The sequence below is a fragment of the Acanthisitta chloris genome, unplaced genomic scaffold (genome assembly GCF_000695815.1).
Source record: "Acanthisitta chloris isolate BGI_N310 unplaced genomic scaffold, ASM69581v1 scaffold1823, whole genome shotgun sequence".
NCBI lineage: Eukaryota > Metazoa > Chordata > Aves > Passeriformes > Acanthisittidae > Acanthisitta > Acanthisitta chloris.
In genome coordinates, this window is record NW_008666358.1 from 65,343 (window position 1) to 91,220 (window position 25,878).

Consider the following 25,878-nt stretch of genomic DNA (forward strand, 5'->3'; position numbering starts at 1 on the left):
GGTGTGATGGCTTATCTCTGATACCAAGTTTACTCTGTGCCAGATATAAAGTCTTGACTCCTAAGTATTAGGACAGTAAATTTGTTTTCAAATGAAGTGTTTCTGGATGTCTTTAAATGGGCAGTGCTCTATGGTTAGGCAGTTTTCAAAAATTCTGGTCCACCTGATTACAACATGGCACCACTGAACAGCTAAAGTGTGAGTTGTGTAGTCAGGAGATAAAGCCTCAATAATTTACTTAGGATATATTGAGTCTTGAACTGGTAAAAAGAGGGGTGGTGGTGGTCGAGGGGAACCTTCTGGTATTTGGGAAGGCCTGCCCTGGGCAAATAAAGGTAGTGTCACACTGTGCTTACAACAAAGGCTGCAGACTGTAGAGAGCAGAGTAATGAAGGGCAGTTCCTCCAGTATTGTGATCTGTGACAGCCCAGCATAGCACAGCACCAAACACCAGCCCAACACAGCCATAGCCCAGAGAGCCTCTTGTGTACTCGGAGAGCATCTGTGTGCACCAAGCTGACTATACTTACCAGAGTCATGCAAGAGAACTGTGTATTAACACTTCATATCAGTAAGGCTGTACTGAGTGAAAGCAGCTACAAGTAACTTTTCAACTTCACTGCTGTGTATATGATCCCTGTCTTACCAGCTGCATGTCATACCAACCTTCCCTTTGAACAATTCAGCATCGCTTCCCATCTTCTCTTCCTTTTCTTCCCTCTCCAGATGCTCTTCTCAGTGTTTTGAATTATGGTTTTTTTGGCTGTCATCACCATTATTTCTGAGCTGTTTGTACACAATTCTGTGGGTTCAGTTGTAATGCTGAACAACTGCAGCTACGATTTCCACCAGTTTTATTGTTGGCTCGTGTAGCTTTAAGATTGTTACCTGCTAACCATACTTTTTTTAATTGCCACAGCATTTGACGAATCAAGTAATTTGTGTGATATTTTATTTAAACACGTGGATTTTCATAAGCAAAATCTAAAGCAATAGATGCTAACTTGCTACAAGCAAAAGCTTAACTACTCACAAAGTTATTCAAACCTGTGCAGGGTAAGAAAGGGCATCTTTATTTGTGTATACTGTCTGAATACTTTAGAAGTTTTGTTTCTTCTTGATCTTCATTGGAATTGGGGCATTTCAATAAATATTTTTGTCACCTTTATAAACACATGCTGCTTAAGATGTAGAATACTCAGGGAGGGAATAATGTTGCACTAGATTTCACATCGATTAATTGGCTTCATTCAGTGTAAAGATAACTTAACCAGCAAAGAGAGTGACCTCCACAGAAAAATGGTACATGGTGACATTGTCAAAGACAATGATGTAAATTTTGTTGCAAAGTCATTGCCATGTGATGTGTTTCTGACTCTGGATGCATCATGAGGTACAACATCCTTTTTGAACTTCAGCCTTGTTTAAAACTGGAGAATGCTTAAGCTGCTCAGAAACAAACCTGAGATGCAGAGACAGCTCTGAGTATAGATTTTGTTATGGTGTAGTGGATATGGAGAAAGCAGAGACTAATAAGTATCTGTTCTTCCTTCTTCCCAGTATGCTATGTAAAGAGCTTACTTCAATTTTCTGCTCATTACTGTGCACTGTTGAGAAACTTGTGCTTCATGCCTCAGTTTTCTTCACTGTTTCCTGAAAAGTCTTGGTGCTGGTGAAATCATACACACACATTTTGGGGGAAATGTTCTCTACTTTAAAATCAAATTACCCAATAAAAGTATTTATATTGTCTAGTAATTGCATTATTTGCTTTGGCATGTTATCAGTGATTTATCTCCTGAATGATGTCTGCAAAGACACTGTCTTCTGTCAGTCCTCTTTCTCAACAGGCATTCCAAATGTGCTCAGAGTCATTTAGTGTCTTGTATGTAGTTGTGATCCTTCACTGAAGAATACTGTCACAGCCTTAGCTGGCTAAGCAGTGCTTCCCTCTTATTTATTGTACCTTAGAGCATAAGAACCCAGCTATTATATTGAGGACCAGGCTCTGTAATTTACAGTATGTTCCAGTCCAGGGTTGTTAGTCCTGAGCATCACCAACACAACCTCATCAACAGATCCTCAGGAGCTTTTGGAGAAGACTAGGGTATGAACCACCATATCAGTGCTGTCATCTCTCCACAATATCATTGTCTCAGATGCAGATTTCACATCCTGCTTCCAATGGTCAACAGTTCAGTAGTGAATTTCACTCATTTAAAAGTAGTTTGACTGTGCATGTAAACCTGTAGATGTTTGTGTCAAAATCCTTTTCACATTTGAAGATCCTGATGAGAAACACCATTAGTAATGAAGCAGAACACTTTTTGTTTCCATACTCTTTTGGGCTCTCATGTGTTCCAACCACAGCTGCCTTCACTGCAGTGATTTCGGGTGTAATAATATTGATGAAAGAATGAGAAGGAAGTAAGATAAAATAGTCTACTCAGTTATATTTCCCAGGGGTTAAAATTATTCTTTGATTGACAATGAGTGTCTAAATCTTCTTGGAGAAGGCTTAGCTCTGTTCGGCTGCATTTTTCTCTTTATTGTTGACTGACAAAAATATTTTGTGATGCAAATTACAAAGGTCCAGTTAGATTTCTCTTATTGCAGTTACAATGTGCTCTGCCTATATGCTGTAGCTGAATCAAGTTGCCTTTTTCTGCATATTTGAATATTGGGGATTTTGGCAGAAAACGAGGGGTAGAGACTGATCTACATGTGCTGTGGTTTTGCTTATTAATTCAAAGAGCAACTTGACTTTGTCCCATTAATGAGCAGGTCTTATCCTGGAAAGTAGAGTTTGTTTTTTTAAATACAGGAAATTTTTGCCCTTTTTTGCTTTACATATAAGCTAATAGAGAATTGTGCAAGAGATTATTATTCTTGTTAGTAGTTGTTTATTGATAAGTTACTGGATATTAAGTTATTTATTACTTATTATTAATTTACTGAGCCCTGTGCCTTTCAGAATGAATGAGCATTGCTAGCCTGTCTTTGGCAACCATGCAACATAGAAACAGAAGTTGTGCATAGTCCTTAAAAGAAATTTCTCCTTCAAATCAAGGGGAAAATAGGTACTTTGGGCATGTTCCCCCAGCTTTTAACATCTGGTGGGTCACTATTATTGGTCTGACATGGCATTTGAAAACCAGCAGTTATTTTTGTGGAGGATCCTACTGAAAAATGGAGATGAAGGCTCTTGAATGATTTTAGAGAGGTGTGGTTGTGGTCTCACTTGGTGCAATGGGAACATTGCAAAGTGAGTAGCTCCTGTGTTAGGATCTGATACCTCTTTGCTGCCTGTAACTGGTGGTTTTTGAGTGGACAGTCTTTCACTCACATGTTAGACACATCAGCAGTTGAAATTGGCAAATGAGCTTTGATTGTAAAATGCTTTTAAAGCTAAAAAACCTTTGATGGTATTGTCTCCTGTTATAAAATAACAAGAGAATATACTCGTGTTGCTTTTGCCTTTTTGGATTTGGCATTGCAATCAATAATATCACTATAATACTATCTCTTAAACAATGTCCAAATTAGTAAGTATCTTCACTTTCATAGTGTGTTACTCAGTATTGGTGTATCTGATTTGCAGCCAAGTACCCTTATATACCTTCAAAATTCTGCTTATTGAGCTTGTCTGGATCATTTCTTGAAACATTTCTTGCTATCACATGCTACAGAGTTGTGTTAATATGACAAGTTTGCATAGCTGAAGTTTATTTTCTTTGACCTACCATTCTTTCTCTTACTGCATTTGATATTTGAGATATTTATAGGGTCTAGGAGCAATACTCATCTTGAAATTGTTCTTTTTGAATGCTCTGCAACATCTTCATTCTCTGGGGGAATACATTATGGAATATTGTTCTGTTTTCTACAAATAGGTGCTACATGGGAACATCAACCAATCAAACATCATTTATTATAAATGGAAAAATGATGTTTAAGAAGGATTATTCTTTTCTCCTATTGGAGATACAGACTGCTGTGGCTTGGGCATTTATTTTTGAAGTTTACTTTTGCTCTAAGTGAATTCTTTGTTTCACAGTTGACAGATATTTTTAATTGCTGATTATTGTGAAAGTCTGATGCATTTTTTTTAAAACGGTTTTATGGTTATTAACAACTCATTTTTTTATATTAAGTGTGTGGAAATATGTTTTCATTTAACTGCTTGTTTTTCCCAAGAAACAGACCTAAAGTTTTGGCAGAGTATTTTACTTTCACAACTTGAGTTTCATCTAATGACTAATACTGATGAGTAATGTTCAAGTGCTGATAGTCCCTAGTTTTACAATGAATAGAACCATGGATCCATGTCTTGAAACCAGGAATAGATGCATCTTCATCTTTAAATTGGAGAGGAAAGTTTGTAGGTTCTATATATTTAATGGGAGAACTGTCAAATGAGATGCTTTCTTTGGTTTGGGTATTTTATTATCCTTTATTACCAATGCTTGAGTTTAATTATTGCTAATTTGGAGAGAAGTTAAATAAAAACATGTTTGTGATTTACTGTGCTCTGGCATTAGTTTTTGAAGCCAGAAGAGATGTTTAGGAGATAAGTATTTGAAAGACAGTTAAGTGCATGTGCTGGTTTTGTACTTCATGGAGTTGAACATTGAAAATGCATTAATCAGATTCATTGTATATCGAGTCTCACTCTTGTCTCATGCATTGGCACAATATCACATTTCTGAAGTGAAAATATATTTAAATCCAAACAAATGGCTTTTATTAAAAACAAAAAGAAAATCTTACACCTAATACATTGAAAACCTGTACCATGTTGTCGATCTAAAACATGTGATGGTACTTCCAGCTTATGTTTTATTCCAGAGGCTCATTAAATCCATACCTGTTTTTTATTTGATCAAATCTTTATGTCCCAAGATACTCAGATTAATGAAGTGTGCATGCATGTGCATGTGTGTTCAGTTTCCCATAGGATTTAAAAAAATTATTATTATTGTTATTACTATTATTCAAAAAAACTTAATGGAGGGTAAATGTTTGTCTTTGGCTCCCTCTGTCTGCCTCTCTCTTCTTGTCTTTGTGAGCTAATGTGTTTCCAGAACTCCATCAGATAGATTGGAATCAGCAGATAAGATGTCTGCAAGTATTTCATAGAGGCATTTGGTAAAATAAACAAGTAAAAATATGGTAAAGAGACATGGGGGACTAGTAAGGAATTTAGTTTTCAAGCTTAAAAACCAAGGTCAGTGTCTTCGTGCTCAGATGGTGTCTTGCTGAAGTACATTTCCATTCTGGTCAGTCTAATTTCTGTACTAGGCTTTCCATAAAGACACAGCTAATGCTCAAAGTATATGAAACAGAAACATGGTTTTAGCTGCCTGTCTTGCAGCAGTGTGTGGTGTCTGATAGCCTTTTGTTTCTGATTTATGTTAGTACCCTATTGACATAGAAGGTAACTAGGTTGTTCTATTAGTGATTTCTGACAAACAGAAATGATTTGATATGCTAAAGCTATTTCTGACAGAAGATAGAAAGTTTTGACAAACATGCATGGCACAGCAAGTGTCCAATTCTAAAGAGCAAAATAAATGCAAACCACCATTATGGGGAACACAAACAGCCTGAAAGCAAGTTATCAGTAAGCAAATAATTGTTGAACTGTTATGAATGGAATAGGATGTTGAAATAGGGCATGATTGGCTGATGTTACATATGTCCTTGATTACCTTCCTTGTGCTTTTATCCTAATAAGTGACATTCTTTGTATTCCCTTGGATGGCTAGACAGTCTGACACTGAAGAAGAATAAATATTGCATGTGGTACACATTAAGCTGTCATCTAGGACAGCATTTATAAAAAGTAACTAGAAAAATTCATAAGAAATTCTGCAGTGCTACAGTTTCCTGGCTCCAGTCATAATTGTCAAAGTTCTTGACACATTCAGGTCTTCTGAAATGATTTGGGTTTACAGTTACTCGGTGTATGAATAATTATTAAGGATTCATTTTTTTTGATGCTGCAGACTATTAATATTCTTGAAATGATGCATTTTCATTAAAGACCATGTAGTAATAAAGAAAAATAAATACTAGTGTGGTGTATGTAGCTAGTTCTCTTGCAGAAGTCAAAACCAGGAGATGTATATGTATAAAATAAAATTAACTGATAAAGTTAAAAAGCTCTTTTTCAAATGCTGTCTTTGCATCTTGGTGGAAAATGAGCTCTTGCATTGTTACTGTTATTCTACTTTGGAAATAGACCGTTTTTGTGTAAAATGTCAGCCTTCTGTTTTTCTTCACTGACTTGAAATTAAGACTCAAATGCAACATAGCAGGATATCATCATCTCTGCAAGGGCAATGGAGAAAAACCCTTTTGAACTATCTAAGCTGATGAGTTAGTGTTTGAACAGTAATTATTTTAATCTTTAATTTCGAGGAGAGGGAAGTGTAGTAGTTACAGTCTTCTTGATTTCTTGTGATGACTTGAACACTGACCAGGAAATATTCAATAGCTTCTTTGTCTTCCCATGTATTTGTGTGTTGCATAACATAATACCATGGTACTCTCTGGAGTTTGACACAAAATTGCCTGTAACTATTTTAAAGGATTCTTACAATTCTGTCACTGATGGTGTTATTGGAATTGTTCACTGTATTCGTGGTATCATCTGGTTTTGCTGCATATGAAAATGCAGCTTTTTTCCATTGTTTAATTCCTGTGATAGTTTTTATGATTATTTTACTGAATTAAGACTGTCCCCTAAGGAAAAAGGAAAAAAAGCCTCTTAGCACCTCATCAAGTTACTTGAGGACTCACATAATTTTATAGGTGACATTGTCTCATCCCTCTTCCAAGCAGCCTATAAGACCTCACTGAGTAGCTTGGAATGGGAAAATAGGGCCATTGGCTCGTTCATAAATTTACATTTAATGTTAATTGGAAAGGCTTAAAGAGTTCATAGAAAAGGATTGGAAAAAATAAATCTGTATTCATGGGAACAGATAAAGCCGAAACACCTGTTTAGGTTGAAAAAAGTTTTCTCCAAGTATAACACTGCTCAAATGTTACAGGTAACTGTTAACTCTGTGGACCACTACAGAGCACAAAATATTTGCCCAACTGGTAAATTGAACTGTAAGTCCCACTGTGGGAAATTGCTTTGCTGTGCTCCAAACAGCAGTTATCTTAGTAATTGTACCTGAATTCTTTTGTGGCTAATAGACAGTTGATGTCCTTCTTACCATGACAAAATTAGTTTATTGCAATATTATTAATGGTGAAAATTTCAGGTAAGTTGTGTTCATGTAGTTTAAGATGGGCTGAGTATGATTTTTAATTGGTGTTCTGAGAGCACTGGGTTTTGAGTTGAGAATGTGCATAACCCCACATTTCACATTCTAAACCGGCACTCGCAACAAGGAGCTTATCAGAGCAAATTGTCTAGTCCATCCCCTTCCTCACTCAAAACCTAATGACCCTTTATCATCATGGTTTAGATTGCTGGACACAGATGTGAGAAAATACAAGTAATCTACAGGTAACTACAGTAGCTGCACTGATGTTCTCAGAGAACTGACTGCTGGGAAGATAAAAAGCTTCCCACAGAGCCTGTGACTTTCCAGCAGCAAAGCACATCATGAGCTCATACATGAAGTTTTATTTGCTGAAGATTCACAATAAGATGCATTAGGACATTCAGCAGGGTCCCTTCTTAGATGAGCACAAGAATTCAGTGGGGTTGTTAGTTGATGCACTAGTGCATGGCTTCACACTAAAACTAGAAGTCCAACAATACCAATAATGTTTCTTTCTGAGAACATCACAAACTGCAGCTGTAAGATGATATTAATGTTAACGTAGTTTGTTCCTTGATAGTAAGAGATCTAATGTCACTGAATTTTTTTCTTCTGTTGTGGAAAGTATTCACGTGTGAAGCAAATGTTTGTTAGGAAAAAAGCTGCTGGCTGTTGAAATACAGTTAGCAGTAGATGCCAGATATGAAGGCAGAAGTAAAGTCTTATATGAAAAGACTTGTGTATGGTTAATTACCTTTTTTCCTCTTTTTTTTTTTTTTTTAATCATAAAGTACATCTAAAAGTCTCTATGTATGTGTTTGGATACTTTGTCAATGAATGGGAAGGAAATAAAAGATTTTTCAGATAAATTTCACATGCCTTAAGGTTAAGAAGGTGTATCAACTATTGTTGAGTATATTTAAAAATATTTTTTTGGTAATTCAGGAAGCTGCTGTGATACAGTTTTTGGTGATTCAGTAAGGTTGAAATGCATCTATTAAACCAGATGGAAATGATAAATATGAATCAGTCTGTCTGCACATTTGTTCTCTTCTAAAGTAACTTAAGTATAAGCAAGTTACTTACATAGAAGAAAAATTAATTTGGATACTGAAATGTTTCTCCCCCCCTCCCCCCCCCCCAATTTTTTAAATCATCTGTAAGTTTGGGGTTTTTGAGAAGAGAGGTAACAAGGCATGAGAGGTACGGGTCCTCCAGAAATGATGTTCCACTGAAGGTGGTATTAATAATTAAGCAGGAAATAAGCATGACAGTGGTTGGTCTTTACAGAAAATGCTAATACCTCGAAAAGCGTAAGACCCAAACCAAAGAAAAACTCTGAACAGCCTCCTCTCACCCAGAATGAAACAAGCTATAAATCCCACAAACAACATCCTCCTTCCTCTGGTACTGTGAACGAGACAAACTTATGTCTGTTTGTTAATTTGAGTCCTTCCACCCTCTTCAATCCATCTCAAGGCTTCTGTGTTCTGTGGGGAGTTGCTCCCTTGGGGTTCAGTGCTGCTGTCAGTGCAAACCTTGGAGCAAGAGGGCTGGCTCTACTGTGCCTCTCAAGCTAAGCCAGTGACCAGAGCAGCAGTCTCCTTAATTTTCTGCTCTGTTGTTGATCCTTCATGAGAGGAAACTGCAAGACACTGAAAACTATATACTCTTTGCTCTTTATCATTGCCACTTGCCTCTGTTCTACTTTTTCATACCCATTTTCCAGCTTATGCCAACCTAAATGGTACTAAGTAGAGCTCCTTATTGCAGAGCCTATCAGACAGTCTCTAAGAAATGGTTTTATTTTGGTTCGCAGTAAAGACACAAATATTTTATCTTTTTCACTAGCAAATAGCCACTGGAAAGGCAATATATATCCCCTTGTTCTATTTTGTCTCTTGATTGAGGAAGACAAAAGAAGTAAAGGGGTATACATACTGTATGATTCCCCTCTTTCTAATCTTAAGATTAATTATAATGAAATCCATGTACACATTGCAGAAAACATTTGATATATCCTTTTCATGATATATAGTGTGTTTCATATTCTGTAGTGGCTTTAATTCTCAACTACAGTAGACATACAGAAAACCAGAAAAAAACGTTGGCTGTTACAAAGTTTTGTTTGAGCTTTTTAAACTGAGTGATTAGCAGAAATAATGACCCTGTCAGCCTTAATCACATTAAAATGTGGTTAACATCATTTAATTTTTTCCACTTAATATGCGAAAATTTCCAGTAGATTTGCAGTGAAGGCCATTGAAATTCCATTAGAACAAGAATAAAAATTTCAGGCATCATTTATTCAGAGAGGGAATAAAGGTCTTGTCTGAAAACTGCTGAATCTTTCTATTAGGGAAACTATGAATCATTGCATTGAGCAGTACCTTTAGCTTCTATAGTACTGAATCTGCGTTGCTCCTGAATGAATAGAATGCATTTGTAGAGTGGTGCTTTTTGGAAAATTGCAGCACGTAAGTTTTGCACAAATTCAGTCAGCGCTTTCTCCATAAAGGATTATTATGTAATATGTTATAACTGCTGTAGAGCTGGAGAAATGCCTCTGGTTTGGACACCTCATCACTGTGAAGTTCCATACTTTGAATTCTTTTTATTAAAAAATGTGTCCTCTTCTTGATTGATGCATAATGTAGAGTTGGGATTTCTTTGTGGTTAGCAGCAAAATGAGGACATGTACAACTATGACTAGAATATTAAGTCACGTGAAGGATTCTGCACTCCTGGCATTTCTTGTTGCTCCAGAGGTTTGTACCAGAAGTACAGTGTGCAATAACTATATGAATGCCCTAAAGAAACTATCAACTGAATCTTTTTCTAAGAGAAACTCTTCTTTCTAGGAGAGATAAAATATTTGTTCATGTTACCATGTTTCAGTCTGCTCTATATAGATTCCCATTGTTTGTCCTTTGCCTGTGTAAAGAGAAGGTTTTGTCAGATAAGTGGAAGCATTAAAAGTTCATGTCTGTGCTTTTCTAGACTCTACTGAAGGTCTTCTATTGAATATTTCTTTATAACAGATATTGCTGTGTATATCTGATAATATATATTGTCTCTGGTATTTTAGTAACTATACAGTAAATTTAGGTTTTGCTTGGTTTTGTTTATTACATTGGTATTTTGTTCCTGAACCTAGTTCATTTCAGCCTATTACAGAATTACTTTGTCCTCTTTTTAGTTGGGAAAAACCATTAATATGCATTGGATTTGTGGAGAACACAAACTTTAAAATTTCAGTATTTGTACGATTTATTTTTTAAACAACATGTAAGAAAGTGCAGTGGTAGATGTTTAATGTAGTGCTAAATACTGTGAGATACAGAGCGGCTAAGGAGTTTTTCTGTGGTTAAATTTAAGAATTGAGCAGTCATAACAGAAATTTGGAAGTGCCTCTGATGTGTACCTCTGGATGTTAAGGTATGAGGGAAACTGAGAAAGAAGTGGGTCCCTGGCCAGGACCAGAGCTGGTAACCCTGCAAATGAGATATAGGAAGCAGGAGTGTGGCAGTGACCAAAAGCTAAGGTAGGAGAGATGTGCAAATTCAGTGAAGAGGTGTCAGTTCTGTGAGTCGAATTTGGAAGCATCTTGCTAAATAGCTGTTGGACCAGGATGGAAAGCTTTGAAGACTGGAGAATAACTCTGGGAAAAGAAAACAGTGTGAGCAACAGAATGCAAAGAATTGTTGGATGGGATGGGAAAGTGGCTGTATTTTAGGAAGAAGGACCAGAAGAGACTGTGCTTACTAGATTTTTTGCCTTACAAAGCATGGTATGAAATTCAGAGGTACTATGTCTTTTTGCTTCTGTGCTCTTAGCCAAGTGTCTGTGACACCTTACAGCAGAACAGTCCTCTTCACAGTTTCTGTTGAGAGGCAAATACTCACTGTAGTGCCATTAGCTCAAAGGTAGGTTTGTGTAATAGGTATGTAATTGAGTACATTCAGTTTAGAATTTAGCATGTTTATTGGGTGCTTTTTTATAAATTGGAAATTATGTGTAGCTATATTTAAGTGTCTTAATGTTGTAATGGGAAGCACTTCAAAGTCAGGAAATGTCACAATGAAGGTTGCCAATGTGTTTCAGAATCAGTGGTCTGTCCCACAGGGTTGTCTGTTTATGGGTATACCTTTTCTTTACAGCCAACCTTGTCTTGCTCCATGCAAAGGACAAGCTTGCTCTTGAGGATACAGTAGGGTTTAGTAGGATAGGAGGCTCCTGATGATGGGATTCCCTTCCTTTGGAACAAAAATTGATACTGATGTGGAAATGGAGAAGGGTAAGAAATGACTTCATGTTAAAGGTGTTTTACATGCTTGGAGTTTTGGTGTTGGAGGACTAGATTTTACTTCTGTCTCTTTCACATCTGTTTGTGATGCCAAGTAGGAAAATGTTATTTAAAATTTTCACACATTTTAAAATAACCATGTTCTCAATGTTCTTCATTTGACCAATTAGGATAGTGAAGTCCAGTGTTCTCATTACTGCTGTTATAAAAATTGTACCTTGTCCAAATTTTGAAATGACTTACTGCCGAGCTATGATACAAGTAGTGCAGCCACCTCTTCTGCCTTGCCTTCTCCTCACAAGTGGTGCTGGTAACCATACATGGTATAATGGGCTACTTGTGGCTTTTATTACATTTTATTTTGGAAGAGCAGAACCCATGAAGTCTAGTTTTCCAAGAGTTCAAGTTTTGTTTCCTTACAATGATGATCCCTGATGTATACTCATTCTTTAAAAAGTGGTGACACAAGGCACTGAAGAGCAGGTAGCATCATATTCTGTGGCTTGGGAGGACCTTCTGCATAGTGATCAGTCTGACAGCCTTATTGCTGCTGCTCAGCTGGCTAGCTCCAGCCAAGTTGAGTATGTGGTGGTTGAGTTCTTTGTGCCTTCTCCCCAGTGGAGGCACTGGTGTTTACAAAAGGTGTAGGAACTTGATTTGTATGAAATAGAGACCTCGTTGTCCCCCTTTTGCATTTCTGCATAGCTTGAAGTACTTCTGAATGCACAAAGTGTAGTGCTTCCTTGTAACTGTATGGTAATCCCTAAATTACTGTAATCCCTCCTCTGCATTCAGTACAGAACCAGTTATTGTTGGTAGCTACACAGTATAATGACTTTCATAAATTAATTAAGGTGTTGGTTTTCTTTTTTAACAGTAGCTGATTGTTTTGCTCTTAGTATTGGGAGGCTGTGCACAGAACCTTGCTGCTGCCTTGGGTTGAAAATGTTCTGCTAATTTCCAGCCTATGTTTTTCCATGGCTGGCTTATTTCATTGGTGGTTCAGGCAGCTTTGTCCTGTAGACTAAATAGTATCTTATCTAATTGGTGTTTACCTCCAGTACTTATTTAAAGCAGGCATTATCAATTTTCTCTCTGTGTCATTTACATGAGGTTCCCATTCCTCTGATAATCTTAGACCTGCTCTGAATTTAGCTGATCACAGCTGCATGTAGTACTCCACATGCCTTCCTGAATACCTCATATGCAGATGTAATGCATCCTGTTAAACAAAGGGAAGTGTTTCCAGTAGGATCTGTAGATTACATTTGCCTTTTCCCTGTTGCATTGCCTTGGTGGCCTAGAGTTGATCTGAAGAGCACTGTCCCATCGTGATCCCACTTCTATGTCACTTCCAAATGATGATGATGACTTGATGAAAATGTCATCTGCTCCTGTATTGAACATAAACTGTGCATGCAACTAATGTTGGTGACAAGGTCTCTAATGTATTTAAACAAGATCAGTCCTAAGTTTGATCCTTGTGAAACTTGATTAGAGATATCCTAACACACCAGTGTGTTCTCCTGTTAACATACCCAGTGCATTACTTGGTCCATGATCTGTACAAGTCCACTTTCGCCTCTTCTCTAGCTGAATGAGTAGTTTCACACCTATCACACTATCAAATACTTCATAGATGTATTTCTGCTGCATAGAAAATCATGTCATATCAATGAGAGAATAAATTTATCAGGACGTGCTTTATTTTTTCCATTAAACCACATTACTTGTGTTTACCAAGGTTATTTTCTGTCATTATTTCTTTGATGGTGACATTACTCAACCAAACTAAGACTAAAATTGCATTGGATCTGTTGATGAAGTGACTCGGGTGGAGAAATGAATAGACCATCATGTCCCAGAAAAACTGCCCACTATGATTTTTTAGTTATTTTTCCTTTGGCTTGGCTTGCCTTTAACCATATGTTACTTCCTAGGGCTCTTACCTGTTGAGCAGATCTTTTCCAAACTTAAATTCTGTGCCACTTCTAAAACAGAGGAAAGCATTTGATCATTAAAATAGGAATGGTGCTTTTCATTGGTTACTGAAACATTTCTCACAACTTATGTGCTAGAAGAGTGTAGGTGGTTGCTTTAAGCAAATAAACAGTGTTTCTAATGGTAAGAAAATATCTGGATGTAAGTTGAATAATTCACAATGTCACTATTGCTTTGGATATTTGGATGAAGGGTTTTCACTGCTGTTTTAGATGGAAAGAATGAATATACAGAAAGTAGAAATCATTTTATAAAGGCTGTTAAAAGTTTAGGTTTGGGGTTTTTTTACTTGAGAGCTGATTAATGTTTTACATTTTTGGTGATGCACATTTATGTCAGTGTTTTCCTTTCCAGTGTAACTGCAGATCAGATCACATTCCTTATAGTATATCCCATGCATATTTGAACTACACTGAAGAAGTGAAATGATGTGATGTTTAGCCACAGAGGAATGTCAAAAACAATGCATTTATATGATATGAAAGATTTGCAAGCTCAAGCTAGCAATTGATAGTAATATTATAATTAGCTCTCTATACAGCCTGGGTTTTATTCATGAACATTTTCATTTATGCTGACAACTATCATGTATGCCACCACACATGGAGCCTTTTCTTTACTCAGAAGAGACTGAACAGGAATTAGAATGTTTTTGGGCTTATGTTCTGACTTTCTATTGAAAAATCATTTCTGGGCCAAGTCCTAAAAATTAAAGTACCTTCCTTTTTAAGTTTGGCTTTTTGATCCTATTGTTAGTGCTAGTGTTTGTAAGGGTAAAGCATACCACAAGAGAGCTGTAACTTCAACTTCTTTTCAATCCAATTATTTTTTTATTGTTGAAATTGTTGGGGGCGTTGAATGCTTCATAATTCCATAATCAATATGAAACTGAAGATAGCTAAACTAATAGTTACAGAATAAAACAAATTTTAGTCTTGTGCTTGCAAATAAAAATGTTTTGTACACACCCACCCACAGAATAAGAGTATTTATTTCTGACAGAAATTTACTTTGTCATTCCATTTTCAGCCTTGAAAATCTTTGTGTGTAACAGATCCTTCGCAGTCTGTCAGATAAATGGAGCGTGACACTGATCCAGATACTTTTTCCTGCTTCAGAAAAAAATCAAAGTTAGTGTTCCCCTAGGACAAGTATGTTTTAGTAGATGATTCGATATTGTTAAATTTTTTTCATTTCACCATAGTTTAGACAGGTAAACAGACTGTGTCTGTAGAATTGAACATTTTTGTGACAGCTTTTCAAATTAGTGGAGTGCATTTCATCCACGGCATCTCTGCACACTGGGAAAATCCCTAACTCATTTAGTGCTTTCCTTGGACACGGACACGTTCCTATGACATTACAGTATATGCTGTTGTATTTATTAGACAGTATTTTGGGGAAATGTATCAGCAGGAGGTCAGACTGAGGCACGCCACATAATTTTATCTAAGTGTCTCAGGCACTTAAGGTGAGGGTTGGTTTCTAAAGCAGCCTATGAAAAGGGGAGAGGGAAGATGCTTTAAGAAGGAACTGAGAAAAGGAGCCCTAATTTAAGTACTCTGAATTGCCCTCAGAACAGCCTCCTGCTTCATTAACTGTGTTAGGGAGTAAAGCAAGATCAGGTATCTAAATCAGGTGTCTGAAATAATGCCTTGCATTCTCTGAGTTGCTGTAGTTCTGATATTAACTATTCAACTAAACTCCTCTGTTGTTATACTGAGTGCTTAGGTGATGTTCTTCCTCTGGATAAATATCAAATCTAATTTCTCATTTACTGAGTAGTATATTTCAGCCTGATAACAATTTTGTTCTTCTTTTCATAAACACTTCCCCCCAACTTAGCCCAGTGTCAGCACCTTCTGTAATTCTTACAAACTAGTCTCGTTAAAATTGGTTCTCAAAACACAAAATCCTAGTATTGTGTGATCACAGGATTTTAGTTGTTGGTAACGGTCCAAGGGGACAGGGGGGATAAGTAGGGTTTATTATTTTAAATCAAATATTCTTATTGTGGTAATATTCGACTCTTGCTATTTTAATACTTACATAATTTTTAACAGCTGATAGAGGGAGGAAGAGAACATTGATGTGTCTGTGGTCTGGAGAGGCTCTACAATTAAGATCACACAAGCTAATTCTGGGGAAGTGAGAAAGGCGTTTCCTTCTATCACTTGTGAGCAGGAGAGGATATTTCAGTAAGAGAACTAGGGTGGAATATTCTGACCTATTATGTAAGTTTCATTAAATTGTTGTGTGACAGCAGCAAAACCTAAAACTAATAATGTTGTAGTCTGCATTTGTGTTACTCATTGCAGGATTTTTGATTAACACTGGGGAAATACCTTCCCAACGAGTCTTTATAGTGTCTTATTTCATGTGTTGTTAGTATATATTTATTTCCATACATGGGATTTTTATGTAGCTCATATTTTTGTCTCGGAGTATGGCTTTGTGTTTGCTTGCATGCACATAGTGCATAAAAGAATTGAGGAATATAAATTTGAAATGGTGATGTCTATCGTGCATTTCATGTAAAGCTTCTCTTGTTAAGGCATCACCTGTTTTGGAGGGTCTTTTTGATCAAATATTCTACTTATGAATGGCCTATAGTTTTTATGGGATTATATATGGGAGGCTTTGCTACAATAGCATTGATACGAATTATCCTACTTGGTACAGGACCCCTAAGAAGAATACAGTTTTCCATGTGACATAAAGAAGTCCTGTCAAGAGACAAAAGTTAACATTATAATGCCACAGCCTGACTATGGAATCTCTATTCTTTCTGCTATCCTGTAGTGTATCTCAATCATTATAATTTTGCACATGTGTCTTGCGACTGAGATTGGCTCCTTCTGCTCTAATTTATGAATAAGCATTTGTTGCAGTTTTCAAGGTAACCTTTCTAAGCTCTGCATTTTATCAATGATAGCTGAGAGCATGACAAGATGTGACTTTAAAAGGCATCTTTCTGGTCCAAAGTGTATGTGCTGTGAGTGGAGCCTGTTATGCCCATAACTAGGAAATGCAATGTGCATGATTTGTTGCACTCTGAATTGTTATGCAGGTTCATCAGTAGTTCAGTCTTGACTGTGCTTGATCCTTGCTGGCAGCAACAACCGTCTCTTTTTTTGTCTTTTTAGTTAGTATAGAATTCATTTTCCCCATTGGCAGATCAAGGAGAACTGGAGCCTGTAAGCCTTTCACATACCAGCAGGTGCTACAGTGGCACTGTAATACCATTTTCCTTATTGATTAAGTGTTAATTGGTTTTGATCACTTTAGTAGGGACCACAATTTGGATGAAGAGATGCTGTTGCAGTCTTGATAATGAGATCAGAAAAGAATGATTTTAAAAATGGGCTTTAACATCTTTATTCTTCATGAATGATGCTTCTTACACATGTTTAAAATAGGGTTACCTTGACTGACCTTTTGTTAGATGGAATTATATAAACTGTATAATGTACTGAAAAGTCTTTTCTTACTGAGAGCTCTATATAGATTAGCAGAAAAAGTAATTCTGGATTATTTTACCTCTTTGTCTTTCTGCCATCTTGATATTATTTTGATTCAAACTGGCTGTAGGTCATGAACTTTATTTTTCCATTATGCATGCCTTATTTCTCCTGGTTATAAAAATATTTTGTCCATTAACTACTGTCTGTACTTGATTTACAGGTAATACCATGTTCTCTGGTATTATTTCTTTCACAGTTACAACATCATGCAAACCAAAAGCAGCTAAATAAATTTCATGTCAGTTAAGCCAAATCTTTATGTGAAATACATTTATAAAAGCAGTCGGTGGTATAAAGTTGTAAATGAAGTGTTGTGTCCTTATATGTTTTTAGCATACCATTATACAGCCAATGTCTCCAGGTAACCTTCTAGACCAGATTAAACTGAGAACTATATACTACTACCATATTATGAGACAGTTTGTTAACAGAATTATATCTTGATGGCATGAAGTGCTTTGATATGAATTTTCAAAATATTGCCTTGATTGTTTGTTTTTTTCCTGTCAGCTAATATATTAATCTACTAAGACTGTTTTCTGCCTGGAAGAATCAATTTCTAAGTGATCACGTATGGGATAACTTTTGCTCAGGAGTCCTGCTGTTTATAAGCTTTCTTCAATAATAAACAACAAAATTTCTGATGGAGCTTGGCTCCATGGCATCACTCCTTTTTGGGTGCTAGCTGCCTTAAGACACCCTGTTCTTAACAGTCTGCACTTATATTAGCACAGCCAGTTATAAGGATACAAAGGAAAATGGACTGGTTCCTCTTCAAAGATAAGGGCTGGGGAGTAGGGTATGAAACAACTAAATTCTTCCCCCCAAACTGCTTTTTGCCATGTTATTTTTGTTGGTGAACAGCTTGAGTATGCTTGGAGGGAGTGTTGGTGGGGTCCCTGCTCCATGTATAGCTGGTAGAAGAAAAGCAAGTGTAACATCTGGATGGGTAAGAAATGAGATGAGCAGTTCATGTTCAGATTATCAAAAAGTTTCTTTAGAATCTAGGATGCAGCATGAACTAAAATAGTAGGTGCAGTACTAGTCACCCCATCTAACAAATGGTTTTGCAGAATTATAGGGGATTTAAGATAATGGCCATGATAGAGATCAAGGCCCTGGAAGAACTTGCTTTGACGTACATGAGGCAGAGGGCCTGGGATTACTTACATTTCAAAGGAGAATGTTGAGGAAAGTTATAAACTCATCTATGATAAATGGCAAATGACAGCATTGATCAGGAACTTCTATGGTTCTTTTTTGATACAGTATAAATCAAAATTACAATGAAGTTAAAAAATGTGAACTCCGGATCTGGTCGAATTAAATACTTTATAAACCTATTCTGCCATAAGACTCCTCGGATCATGGAATGTGTCTCAAAGTCCCCAGAAGTGTGCTAGAGAATTTGAAGGACTATTCCACTGCATGTTTCAGGGCTCAAGTCAATCTGTGTTAGGAGATGTGAGTGATATCTAACATGTGCGATGGGTTCTTCACGTTGATCTCTTGTAAGGTTCATCTGGCTGCAGTGACTAAAGACTGGAGGGGATATGGGCATTGGATTCTAGGAATGTATCAAGGAACTTAAAGCATTCAGGATGTGCTGAGTTCCTGAAGCTCTTGTCCCGAGGGGCTGAGAGGAGGCTCCTGGCCAGGGAGCAGCTCAGTGTGTGGAGGCAGTGCTTTTTTCTGAACTGTTAGTAGAAAGTGTTTGCAGGGGGTTCTGGGAAAGGGCCTTTTGAAATAGAAGGATTGCTGTGCTCCATCTGGCCAGCTGGGAACAGGGAATAAACACATAAATTCCTAAATGTCACTAGTGATTTGAAATGTTGCCTAGATCAGTAACAGGTACTCTCAAGTCTTCCGTAGATTCATCATCTTCATAAAAAGGAAACCATCGTGGTGAGGAAGAAAGTACCTTTTTAGCTTTTGATGTTTTCCTGTTTAGTCATCCTTTCTCGTTATGTAGTGCAGGAAGAAAAGGATACCCTGAAAAGACAGGCAGCAATAAAGAGTTACAGCACGGTACTCTTCCAGCAGAGTGAGTGCCACCTGTGCTTTCTGCTTCCCCTTCTTCACTTCTTCACTTCCCCTTCTTCACTACAGAATTGTTAGATACATTTGTTTTGTCATTTTCACTCTTCCATTCTTTGTTAATTATAGGCACTTGGAATGAAAGCTTACTGAAGCTGTGAATGTTTATGGCTTGCATAAGAATACATACACATATTCACCTATAGGTGTGTACAGCACTGAGAACAGTGGGAGCTGATCTTTATGGAATCTGTGCATGCTAACAGAGTGAAAGGGAAGGACATCACCTAGGAGCTCTGTCATATGGTCCTGGTACTTAGGTAGACTACATCTTCCTCTCCTGTTCCACCAAATGAACTAAACCTAGTGATCCTCACAGTTTTGGGACCTGGCACAAAAAAATTTAAAAATTGTTGCCTAATTCATCACCATTTTAGATAATTTGTGGATAATGGGTGACAATTCAACAGACAAAGCCACAAAGAGGAAAGAGGAAACAAGACATTTTTATTTTCCTTTTAATTTCAAGAGAACTGTTGCAACGATTTAACTTTTTAATCCCCTGAAAGAAACCCAATTGTCTTCACAAATTCATGTTGGCTGTTTATTACTTGTCTAAATTGTTAGATGACTAATAATGTGATAAATTTAATGGTCTTGCATACAGTGAAAAAATGCACATTACTACATATTGGGTTTTTTATTAAGCCTTTAAATGTTTCAATGCCTTACAGCATTCTCATAAACAAGATAAGAAATACTGTCTAGATGGAAACTACTGGAAGTTGCATGTGCAAGACTGGTTGGAGGATAATACACAGAGCATAGTTATCACTTTCCAAACGGAAGAATATCTCATTATGAGACTGGCAGAAGCAGCTGCTGGTTGAATAATGTTAGATATTTCCATTAATGAGCTGGATGGTGAGCATTCTTGTTAAATCTGTAGATGACCCCCAAACTAGGAGATATCTATGTATGTACAGAACAAAATCAGAATTTAGGAGCAACTCAAGAAATAGAAGAAACCATTAGGAAAAAAAAAAGTAGCTACAGTGCAACTCCTGAGAAGGATTTTTTGCAGGGCTAATCAACTATGCAAACATAGTACTAAGAACAGCTAGTCAAGCAGGGTCATGCAATAAGTTATAAACTGAGCATGAGCTAATGTTGCAGCGCTATCACAAAAAACCCACTGTACTACGTTTAATAAACAGGAGAATCACGTATAAAATAAGCTAATCCTCTAGCTATTTTTAATGCTTATAAGACATTACTACTGAGAGCTCTGAGGAGTGTGTTAGGTACTGTGTGCTTCCAGAAACTTTTAGACCAATTGGAGAGAGTCCAGAAAAAATGTTCAAAGTTAGATGTAATATGTCTTTATAAGGAAAACTCAAAATAAAAAATGCCTCAATTTTTAAGAAGTAAATAGGGAATGTGTATTCCCAGTCCATTGTCTATAGGCTCAGTTCAACTAATGCATTTAAATTGAAATAAAGGTGGCTTAGGTTGTACATATGGAAAACTTTTTACAACAGCGGGGAGCAGAGCACTAACCAGATTGAGTTTGGAAGGTTTTAAAAATTGGGATTGCTCAGAGCTGCCAACAGGAAGACTCTGTTGGAATTGCTAGGTCCTCTTGTTTTCATTCCTCTCTGTGGGTCTTTTTTGAAGTCTTAGGTATATTTTGATCATTTAGTTTGGTCTTATCTACATTTGTTTCCTTCCTTCTTGTGCTGCCTGATGTTTTCTTCTTCCCATGCTTTTTTGTTTCTGCAATTTTCCACCCATACTTCAGGTGTAGAACAGAAAAACAATTGTTTTTCTTCTATGGTTAGATGGGGTTTTTTTGGTCTTGCTTGTACAAAAGCTTACTTTGACAAATCACCTTTCTTTTCAGGGGTCAGTTTTTCAGATCATCTTGTCTTGCAGGTGTCCACTGAGCTTGAGTTTTCTCTGCATCTTCTCTCTTCCATCACTGCTTCAGATTTCCATCTGAACTCTGTCTCTCTTCCCAGCTGGATCTCATGTGAAACTCTCTCAAATATTGATTTGTAGTTAATGTACATTCTGCAACTTTTATACCTTTTTATTTTGGTTGGCTGCAGGTTTTGGTTTCTTCTGCCTCAGCAAGTATCACCATTTTAAAGTGAACGCACAATTTCTGCACAGCTCCCCTTTCTGGTGCTCTTTGCTTATTGGCTTTCTCAGAGAGTGCCCTCATTTTTAAACCTTTCTCCAAGGTCTTCTGCATCCTGATTTAGTATAAGGAGTTAACTCTGGTACTTGTCCTGGTCCTTCTTCACTTGAAGTCACTGGTGCCTTTTGTTTAGTAAATGTGCCAATATGTTTCTGATACTCATCACCTCCTTGTGAAACAACAGTAAGTGTTAGGTGGAAGTGAGCATCTGAATTCCTCTTTGCTGTTTTCCCTGGTCAGAATTTTGAGTGCTGCCTTCACTTGCAAGTTGATCAGATCTGGTTTTGTACTTGTCTCGGTTTTGTTCTCATGTCAGGTTTTTACACAGCTGTATATATGGTTTTCTTTTTGCCATCACAGAATGAATGGATGTCTTGCTGTCTTTTGGGTCTGTTTTTTTTTCCAGAAATAATATTTTATCCATTTTGTGGCAAATAGAACCAAATTTCGATTCAGAAACCCTCTGTAGTTGTTGTTGGCACACTCTTCTCTCCACACTGGAGGGAGGAACCAAGCCACCTCAGCAGGGAAAGGCTGTTGGATGTCCAGAAATGCTCCAAGAGGTCCCTTGCTATTATTACTGAGGTAGTACTCAGTATAAATAGTATGAAACTTCTTTCTACTTTATGTTGTGTAAGCAGATTTTAGTTGTACCTCTGCTAATAATGGCATTTTAAGAAACCCGGTTAGGAAAGAGGATATTTTAAACTGCTTTCCATATGTGCACTGTTTTCACATAGTCGGTTCACTTTGAGAAGAGTTTTCACCTTGAGCAATTTCTTTTTTCTTAAAGTAGTTTCAGCTGTTCATCATGGTCATTGGTGCTGCCAGTTCTAATGTTTGGAGTTTTGGGGTTTGTTTTTGTTTTGTTTGGGTTTTTTTCCACTTTTCATTTTGTAACAATTAGGTTTTTTTCTTAAGTGTCAAAAGTCTTTTCTCTAAGCCTAAAATCCAATACCCTTCATCACTCAAGTATAGCATGAAATAATGGAGATATGGTTGTCTTAACAAAGGTCCAAGTTAGTCTACTAATGCTGTCCTTTTACAGACATACATCATTTCCATGGGAAAATTATGTGCTCAGATAAAACAGACTTTGGCATTAATTGTTACCATTTGTTAAGAGGATGTTGTTCTGTTTAGCACAGGAAAGCAAACTTGCGCTATTGTTTTACTGATTATTAGTCAAGTGTTTTGCTTTGGGGAAATGTAATTTTGATATTTATCAGTATTTATATTTGAGTGTTTACTTTTTTTTATTGTTTTCTTTATTTTGATCAGTGTTAGGGGAATTCCTTGGTACTTAGCAATTCCCGTGACATTGAAAGTCACAAAAGTGAAAGACTTGGACAGAGAACGCGACTGTCTGTACAGAGTAGGATGCAGTACCTCATTCTTTTAGTGAGGCTGTAGCAGGTCTGATGTCAGTCACTTCAGAGACCTTTAGACCTCAGTGCTCATTTATTGCTAAAATGTACCAGCTCTGCTCCTGCATTATGAAGATCATCTGTCAACACTTTGAGATATTCTCCTTTGTTATTAAGCTTGTGATGCTCTACACTGTCAGGTTTTTTGCCAATTATAGTTAAGGTACAATGGTGTATTCACTGGATCAAAGTCTCACACTGGCGGTAGAGGAATGATTTGTAAGTCTTTATTCATCTGAATCGTACAATAGAATACCTGAGGAATGCAAATAATCCCTCTAAGGACTCAATAGAAAAGCTGTTAAAATGACAATCTAAGACTATTATTATTCTGAATTGGTGTTTTAGCCAAAGTAATTATTTCTTATCTTGTTGTTCCACAATAGTTCTTAGTTTATTAGTTATGATGACCATATTTACCAAACAGAATTTGAATTCAATTTTTGTCATTACTTTCATGTTCATTTCCCTTTTTTAATTTTGCGGGTTTCATTCTGTCTGTCACTTGGCACATTATTTAATCAGTCTACGGAGCAGTTTAAGATAGTCCCTTAAAAAAGTCTATAAAAGATGTGTGCACAGGTGTTGTAGTACACTTATGAATAGTAAATTAATTTTGAGATATATCTACTGTAAAAAGGCTGGAATTTATAACCTCTGAACTTTGATACCCAGTTTGTTAGCCAAAATAAATCAGTTAACTACAAATGTCAGCTTTGGAAGTGCTGGTAAATGTCACATGTCACATTTAGAAACACACCTTAATTGCAATTCTCAGCTCAGACATTTCTGAAAGCAGTAGTGTTTCAGTATCAGTCCTGGATCCCAGACTGTATTTTCATTGGATAACTGGAGGGAAAGAAAGATTAGTATAATGAGGATTGAAAACCACTGATGGGGTATTTACATAAGTAAATGATAGAAGACCAGCCTTATATAACAAACGTGTGAAAACTGTTGAGTGAACTTCTGTATTCTTTGTCCCATCTAAAACCCTACTCAGTGGGCCATGCACTTAATCTCATAATAGCTCTGATCCCCTGCTATTTTCTTTGACAAATGTGTGTTGATGAACTTGTGGTTCAGTTAATTTTTTTCTGAAGTGACATTTGCATTGATTATTTAAAGGTTTGCAGGCTACAGTTTCAAAGCACTTTAGTATAATAGCAGTTAAAACCTTAGTCTAAATCTTGCAGATTAGCAGGACTAAGAAAAAGAACTCAGCAAGCATAAAGCCCTGTGCTGTATGGTGGGTGCTTCAGGTCTGAAGCATCTCCAGCACCCAAAGTACTGTGGTGTGTAACTTGATTATTTGTGTACAGGAAGTATTTCCATGCTTCTCCTGTTGCTTGTCATTCTTAGCATTCACCCCTGCCCAGAAATAGTGCCCTAGCAGTTATTAATAGTGAACTGCTCACAGGTATTTGATAAATGTCTCCCTTAAATTTAAAATCAATAGTACTTGCTGTCATGAAGATTTTTCTAAGCACCAGCTATTGCTGTAAAGTTTTCACACAATCACAGAATATTCAGAGTTGGAAGGGACCCTTGAGGATCATCGAAGTCCAGCCCCTGGCACTGCACACAACGTCCCTGAGAATCACATCACGTGCCTGAGAGCATTGTCCAAACACCTCTTGAGCTCTGTCAGGCTTGGGGCTGTGACCACCGCCCTGGGGAGCTGTTCCAGTGCCCAAACACCCTCTGAGGGAAGAACCATTTTCTAATCTGCAGCCTAAATATCCCCTGACCCAACTCAGACCATTCCCTCAGGTCCTGTTGCTAGAAAGAAGAGATCAATGCTGCTCCACTTCCTTCTGTGAGGAAGTTGTATCCAGTGATGAGGTCTCTCCTCAGTCTCCTCTTCTCTGAACAGATCAAGTGACCTCAGCTGTTCCTCTTAAGGCTTCCCCTCAAAGCCCCTCACCATCTTCATTGCCTCCTTTGATGAATGCTCTCTGATAACTTATTAACTTTCTTGTATTGTGGTGCCCAAAACTGCCCCTGGTCAGGCTGGACCAGCACAGAGCAGAGCAGGACAATCACCTCTGTCTCCCTCTGGCAGTGGTTGCCTGGTGCATCCCAGGACACAGTTGGCCCTCCTGGCTGTCAGTTTTGCTTAACTTTAATAGGATATTGAACATTCAAAAACTAACACCCTAAGTCTATAGCTATAAATTTGTTGTTTTGTTCAACTAAAAAGAAAATTAGATGAACAGCAAACTATTACTGATTGTGCCAGTTATTGAAGATTAAGAGAAATAGGAAATTGTATTCCTTATTTAAAAATCACTGTAGTGTAATATCCAGAAGCTTTGTCCTGGGGTAGTGGTGGAAAGGTGGGAAAAACTAGTAGAAACATGGCCCTGTATTCATCAGCTGTGGTGTACTCCAAGATCAATAGCCAGAAAAAGCAGGGTGCAGCTTGCTATCTAAGAGTTTGTAGAGTGTAGTATTCTTCTCTTACCTGCTAATATCAGCTGCCATAGCCACTGAGATGCCTTTTAAAAGAAGAATAAAGTCAGAGGCAAAACTGAAGGGCCCTCATTTTTATTGCATTTGATAAATATCCTCTTGAAGTGCATTTTTCTCTTAGAAAAATGTACATCGACAGATCTACAAAGTTCTATTCCTACATTTTAGATTGCAAGTATTTAACCTCTACCAAACACCCTCGTTATTGTCCCAAATTATGCCTATTTCTGATAGATTAAATGCCAAACAGAAACCAAGAAACAGTGAAATGTTAATGGAGTACACCTGAAGCAATTGCTGCCTGTTAATGCCTTGACCTTGGAAAGCAATACACAAAAAGATGGCATCATAAATCCGTGCAATTCTTATGAATATGTATGTGCTACTTGATAATAATGAATGTGGTACAGCCATGCATGCACTACAAGATAATGTTGTGCCCTTTGTTGTCTACAGGTTGATAAAAATTAAAGAGTGGGTGGACAAGCACGACCCGGGTGCTTTGGTCATTCCTTTTAGTGGGGCCTTGGAACTCAAGTTGCAAGATATGAGTGCTGAGGAGAAACAGAAGTATCTGGAAGAGAACATGACACAAAGGTTAATTAGCATTCATTTTCCCTAC

General features: G+C 37.2%; 1 protein-coding gene across 1 annotated transcript in view; it reads left to right on the forward strand.

Annotated features, from left to right (window-relative positions):
- OLA1 (Obg-like ATPase 1) overlaps nucleotides 1–25,878 on the forward strand; it is a 98,591-nt gene that overhangs the window by 65,287 nt on the left and 7,426 nt on the right. Inside the window, exon 7 of the mRNA XM_009072067.1 lies at nucleotides 25,713–25,853. Within this exon, the coding sequence (XP_009070315.1) occupies nucleotides 25,713–25,853 (141 nt within the window). The remainder of the gene's footprint in view (nucleotides 1–25,712; nucleotides 25,854–25,878) is intronic.